At 39.8% G+C, this 7,007-nt stretch overlaps 1 protein-coding gene across 2 annotated transcripts in view; it reads right to left on the bottom strand.

Moving 5' to 3' along the window:
* Positions 1-697: 697 nt before the first annotated feature.
* The window catches only part of LRCH2 (leucine rich repeats and calponin homology domain containing 2), a 181,624-nt gene continuing 175,314 nt past the window's right edge, over positions 698-7,007 (bottom strand). For both annotated transcript variants that reach the window (XM_088453038.1, XM_088453043.1), the window contains one exon: positions 698-6,781. In XM_088453038.1, the coding sequence (XP_088309164.1) occupies positions 6,662-6,781 (120 nt within the window). In that variant the 3' untranslated portion in view covers positions 698-6,661. The remainder of the gene's footprint in view (positions 6,782-7,007) is intronic.

Raw genomic sequence — 7,007 nt, 5'->3', positions numbered from 1 at the left:
CTTTACACATTGCAGTACAAAATAATAATAGATTGGCACTGCATAATGTAATACTGTATGTTAATTACATGATAAACAGCCTTCACTATTTAATTATGCGGAGATGACAGAGTATGCTTAATATCTCGAAAAGCCCCCACACATGGTGCGATTCAAAGTTGGTAAGATGAGTTGTACGATTGCCCTTGAAATTCTTCCATTGAAATTTTTCATAAGATGTGGTCAAATGGTTACGATTGATAGTTACGATCATAGGATAAGATGCATAGAAGTGTATCACATTGTACTCAAAAGATCGTAGATCTCTCTGCAAAACCATCTGATCTGCGATCCAACTAGAGGATGGCGGGGACGTGCATGGGGGTCGCAGAAGACTCAAACTACACCTATTTTCACAATTGGTCCGTCCAACCTGTCGTAACTGGCCATATCATGTAAAAAATCGGCCCGTGTATGGGCACCTTTACACATTTACCAGAGTTAGCTGGTAAGTAGTTACCACAAGTTATTTTACATTGTCCAAAGCTGCATATTTCTTTACAATGTAGGGACGGAAACTGTATGTAATGCTAGCTGTCGGAATGCCAAAATACCGTCAGAGGGGTCCCGATGGTTGGTAACCTGACAGGACCGGGTAAGTATACTAACTCTTCCCCCTTCACCTCCCCCCCCCAAAACCTAACCCCGCTAGGCTGCCTAAACCTAACACTCTGCCCCCCTGCGGCTAGCACTAAGGGTGTCCCGGACTTACCTCGCTCGGGCTGCCGTCCTTCTGGATTCCGACGTCGGGATTAAGATAGGCGTCGGTATTTCAACGCCTATCTTAAGTCCTGTGTCGGACTTTCAGTGTCAGGATTCTGATAACTACATCCCGTAGGGACTACTAATAATAAAGTTTATCGGTGTCAGTTTTCTTAGGTGAAGAAATTGAAACTAGAAGAAAAAACAGAAACTAAGTAAATTAAAAGATGATTAAATAATTAACCTTGTATAGAACCATAAATATTGCCTTAGGTGCTACAAAGCAATAGATCACTTAGTCCATTACTAAACACAGGTAAATCCATAGCTTTTCTTATTTTTATTTTTTTAACATGCAAATGGTCCAGTTACTAATGAAGTAATAGTACTAAATGTAATAATTACTCACCTAATGATTGACTGAATACTGTGTAGCATGGGTTTGTCAAGAGGTAGTAGGAAAATAGTGAACATTGGCAATGAAATTCTCAATATGGCTTTAGTAATATCCTTATAGAAGTACAGAACAATGTATTAATTAATAAGTAATGTATCAATGAGCTGTCAAAATGGTATCCGGATGGAAGATTTACTGTAGCTAGATAGACACTTAAAAGTTAGGTTAACTTGGACTTAAGTCGACATGATGAAATGGTCGACACACTGTATTTCACGATTTTTAGGGTTAGGATGAGGGCTAGCCACTTGGCGGAGGGTTAGGCTGTGGAAACGGACGGTTAAGGCTAGGCACCAGGGTGCAGGTTAGGATTAGGGTTTAAAAAAATATTTATATATGTGTCGACCATTCATGTGTTGGCCTTTTGACACAGTCAACCTTACTTAATGTCGAGCTTTTAACAGTCAACCTATTGACTGTCTATCTATATACTGTAGATCTTTTATACTACACGTCAAAATACCAAAACCTTCTCAATGAATATTATTGTTCATAACAAATATGCGCTATACCGATATAAGGCGTTAAATACAGTATGTGGATCAGCTTGATTTTTCTACAAGAACCTTCTCTCTCCAGCCTCAGTGATTAGGCACATTTTAAATTTATGTGCCATTGTCTATACAGATGTATCATATACCTTTGCTCTAACCGTGCCAAATAGTGCAGCCTGCCGCACAGGGCCAGATATATATACATCTGTTCTAACACAATTATATTGAAAAGGGCTCCCACGAGTTTGTTGCCCTGGGCCCCCACAAACCTTAATCCGGCCCTGCTGCTGCACCACGGATACTGTGACGTAGCCTTGCCAATCGTTTTTACTAAAAAGACACAGCTACATTGTAAGTGTACACTAATCACTGGGGCTTGCAGTGCTTGTACGTCTATGTACATCTTAGTGGCAAGTCTGTGTAAAAAAGGTTCAGATACCAGAGGCCATGGCTATTCCTCCTGCCACGTTTCGTTAAACTTAATCTGCACCATTATACATGTTACACCAATTCCTTTGTGACAAAAGTAGCAACCTAACGAACCTGGATAACTGTGAGCGGTAGCTGCGGTAGGGGGTCAGGCATAAGTTTTGTTTATGATTATCCAAACATGGGACTCTACAGATCCGCTAGCATTATAGTAGGTTCTTCTACAGAATTATGAGTGGATAGCACTTAACCTCAGCACCTGAGATACTGCCATAAGCATTATGTCTAAAACACAATCTGGTTGAAACAGGAAGTTGCTAGGTCAAAAACATTTTAACTACATCATTTTCTGAAGCTGCTTTTATGAATGAATTACACATAAATGCCTGTCTCACACCATTATCTACCTACCTTGATGTGACAGGAGCCTTGAATTATTTATCTGCACTGTGCTGCTTCCACCATCTGTTTGCAAGGCCATAAATAGCAGGGGGTGTGTGTGTGATGCCAGCAAGCAGGGCCTAGGGGGCGGCATCTTCACTGCCCGATGGCACATTCACTTAGCTTGCAGGGTTCCTGAAACTGTGCCCTGCAGGGCCACCGCAGAGCAGGGAAATAGTTATAGTGGAGCTGGAATCTGCTAAGGTGCATGTTTGCAAATAGGATTGCATCTTTTTGCCAATTATCGTGTGTTTTGTTAGCGGAAGTAAATTAAAGGCCTGATTCTCCACATCTAGCGAAATGGAGCAAAATGCACGAGCCGCATGTTAGTTTCTCCGGCAATTCTGAGTCAAACGCATCTCAGCTATTTCTCTTCATATATGAAATGGGTGTTTCTGTGCAAATTGGTCAGGTACATGGAAAAGAAGTGTCTTGGAGTGTTGTGGGTGTGCAGCCAGAGTTGTGTATGAGTCAAAGGAGTTGTGCCTATGCAGAGTGGACGCCTATTGTATGCACCCAGCACACAACAGGTTTAAGTGCTGAAACTAGGGTTTATGGTTGCGCTTGAAAACGGAAGACAGTGGGGGTGAGGGCGTGCAAATCATATGCAAGAAGACGTGCGTATAGTCACATTAGCGTGCTGTTAACAAAATATCTGCATTCCAAATGCAGCTGTGCGACTCAAAAATGACGACCTTAATATATATTAACAAAATCTGTCCTATTAGTAATGCTCTTTATTCTCTGCTTTTAGTAATACCCCATGACAAGTTTTAACAGTCCAAACGGTGTGCTATTTCTTGGTCAGTCACTTTGCCCAATTTGCAGCAATACCGTTAAAGTATTTACAAAAGATACATTGTTCTAGGATATGTTGTTGCAGATATTAACAACATGAACTGTATGAGTGATAGGCAACAGGCCACCAGCCGGCTGCTCCCAATCAGACTTATTTTCTGCTTTGAGACAGTCAAGCAGGGGATGTGTTAGCCACATGTAAGGAGGGCATGTGCGGTTATCAGAGTGGCATGTGAGAGTAGGGACTGTAAGGAGGTCTGGGCGGCATGCAGGGGGTAGGGAATATAAGGAGGTCTCAGTGGCATGCTGGGGGCAGGCATGTGAGGCTGAATGGCATGTAAGGGGCAATCGTGTGAGGGGGTAGGCATGTGAGGAGGTCTGTGTGGCAAATGGGGAGGTCCAAATCGCATATGGGACGGTTTTGGAGTACATGTCATTTTGGAGCAAGTTAGAGGCCTTTTGGAATGATTGATATGTAGGATGGCGAGGAGCTGTATTTCCATTTCTGAATTTATGGGTAATGTACGCTCTCATTACAGGGATTACAAACATTGTGTCTGAAGAGCTGGATTGGGAGGAAAGTGGCATGTACTTTGTATTTGTTTGATTAAAACCACTGATTGGAAGGGAGAAAAAGATGGAAGAGCTGTGGTCAGTGGACAGTTTGGGTAAAGCTGGCCACACAATTGACCATTTGCTCCCAAGCGCCAGAAAACAATCAATTTGTCTGAATGAACGGTTTTGTCTAACTCAAATGAATTTAACCAACTTATCTGAACAACTGTTTTCTGGTGTTTGGGAGCAAATGGCTGATTGTCATTTGTGCACCAGATTTTCATTCCAACCAGCCAACTAGTAAATCTATAAATTCTCAGCAATGTGTAACTTCAAATGCCATTTCTAGCAAAAAAAATAAAAAATATTTCTAACAAAAAAAAATAGATCTACATGCCGGGAATTATTTTAATCAGAAAATTGTTGTCTTATTATGTGAATTAGATTCAGACCAGCACAACTGACATTTTTACAATTTGAAACATTACTCAACATTCCGCAGAATCCACAATCTCCCTAATCCTGACAGAAAGTGGCGGGAGTGATATCCTTATATATGACTTTCCCAGCCTATGTATCATCATCAGCAGATACCACAATCTCCCTAATCCTGAATGAAAGTGTCGGTAGTGATATCCTTATGATTCACTAAAGCTGGGCAACACACTATAAGATGGTGCAACCCAGCGATGTGATGTAACGATACATTGTGGGCACCGTACACACTGAACAATCTGGTGTATGATGGCATGATATATTGTTACATGCTGCATATAACTGCATCACGTCGTTCATTGCACTGTCCCACCTGACGTGCAGCACAGCAGATGGGACGATATGATGACCAACGATGGATCAGGCAAACACACACTATACAATGTGCAGCATACATTGTTCTGAACCATGTCGGAACGATATATCTTACGATATGTACCCAGCTTAAAACTTCTAAAACAGACAAGTGGCGGTGTTGCCGTTAGCAGCCAATCAGCTTCCATCTATCTTTTTCTAGGATGGAAAAGAGAAATGATAGCTAGAATCTGGTTGCTAGGACCAACACCACCACTTTAAATTTTTAGAAGCTTTAGTAAATCAACACCCTGGTTAAAAAACAAAAACAAAACTTGCCATTACCCAAAATAGTTACCTAGCAGATATTTAGCTTGGTACAAATATGTAGCCAGAGCCATTCCACAACATACATGGCAATCTAAAAACAGAGGTTCTAGCCAAGTAATACACAAGCATGCATTCTGATACTCGGCACCAACAATGAGTACAATGGCTGCAGTTGACTACTGCATTGCAGCTCAACCTCCTCCCAAGTGGGCCTGCTCTGTGCAGCCATTTGCTTGAAAACTAGGTGAGAAATGAGGGGTGTGAGCGAACGGACCAATGAGAAGTCACAATCGCTAAAATTGTAGCTTCTTCCACTCCCGTTCTGAAGCCATTTATATGGCAAGCAGAAATGTTCACCGCTTTAAAATGCATCTATAGTACAGCCATTTGTCAATTTATTTGAATTGTTGAAAAACAAAAGTTATTCATACAAGTCAATTATAACTTCTAAATACTTCTACTGTCTGATGCATTCCAGCGCTTTCAGGTTCATGGATGTCATAGAAGGGTAAAGGCCCCATTTTGACCACATGCAGACTAACCATCTGAATCAATGAGTGCATAAAGTGGTTCTTGCTATCCATTGCAAAACAATTTCTTTTCCAGTGATTACATTTGTGTTGAGTGTAGCTGGTTTTCCCCAGCAAAATTATAATCTATGTAAAAACCCCAAAAACTCAATTATTTACAGCCGAAATCCAGTGCTCAGTAAGCAACATAACCACAATAAAAGTAACATAATACAAAGTAAATTACAAAATAGGTGAAACCCTGTTAATTTCTTGACATTACAAAACTGACATCAAAGCCTCAATTCACTTTGCAGAAATTTTGTCTCTATAAAGGTCAGTTACACAGGCACTTCACATGTAAACAGTCTAAAACTGAAAAAAGGTATTTTGGCACCAACTCAGACTATAAAAATAATACTTAAAAAAATTACAAATATATACAGATATAAAATCCAGAGAAATTAGATCAGTTTCATTTTTGTAGCAGTCACTAAAAACACAAAATCAAATACTGAAGATGCCCAAAGTATATAAATTACCGTAAGTGCAATAAATAATCAAAGACCTCAAACTGATCATTATTAAACTGATTTCACTGGCTAAAAATAAACTACAAGCACTAGCATGGATTATGTACAGTGTTCCGATATTCTATTACATGGCAAATTAAACATCTAAAAATAATAAAATGGCAGCTGTATATATCTTTCTAAAATGGTGCATTTATGAATTCTGTAATATTAACAAAGCACAGGCAGAAAACAAATATACATATGAAGTCAGCGGTAAAAATAAACTACAAGCACTAACATGGATTATGTACAGTGGCAAATTAAACATATAAAAATAATAAAATGGCAGCTTCGTGCATTTATGAATTCTGTAATATTCACAAACGCACAGGCAGAAAACAAATATACATATGAAGTCAGTGGTATTTTACAGTTTTAAATATCTAAAAATCAGATGGTGAAAAAAAACAAAAAGTACGAAAATTCACTAAAATTAGCGGGGAAAAAAAAAAAAAAAAACCAGTATCTGTGCACAGTTCCCTTTTAGGGCTAACAAGACTTTAGGGAAAGAAGTCCGTGGTTGCTGTAGGCTTTCACCGTGGTTTAAACTGAAGAAAGTTGTGATGCTCTCAGAAAGGGTAGTTCTAATAGCGCCTGTATTGTGACGCCAACTTTCACTAGTCCCCTCTCTTCTAAGATGTGATGCGGCAAACAGAGCCGGTCCTAGATGACAAAACAAAGGCACGTTTGTAACTTTCTGTGACACCCGCAGTGCACCATGCAATAAATGCAGACACTTAATACAGGGAAAAAAGTAAACAGACACTGTAGAATCATACAATAAAAATGCAATACTATAGAAAATTAATGGTGAACAGTAACAAGAAGAGGTCAATGTGCTCCGAACTGCTGTGGAAGATCAGGCTGAAAGCTCATGTAAGCATGTGTG

The sequence above is a fragment of the Taudactylus pleione genome, unplaced genomic scaffold (assembly GCF_031769625.1).
Source record: "Taudactylus pleione unplaced genomic scaffold, aTauple2 ptg000039l, whole genome shotgun sequence".
Taxonomy (NCBI): domain Eukaryota; kingdom Metazoa; phylum Chordata; class Amphibia; order Anura; family Myobatrachidae; genus Taudactylus; species Taudactylus pleione.
This window is presented reverse-complemented; position numbering and strand designations above follow the sequence as displayed.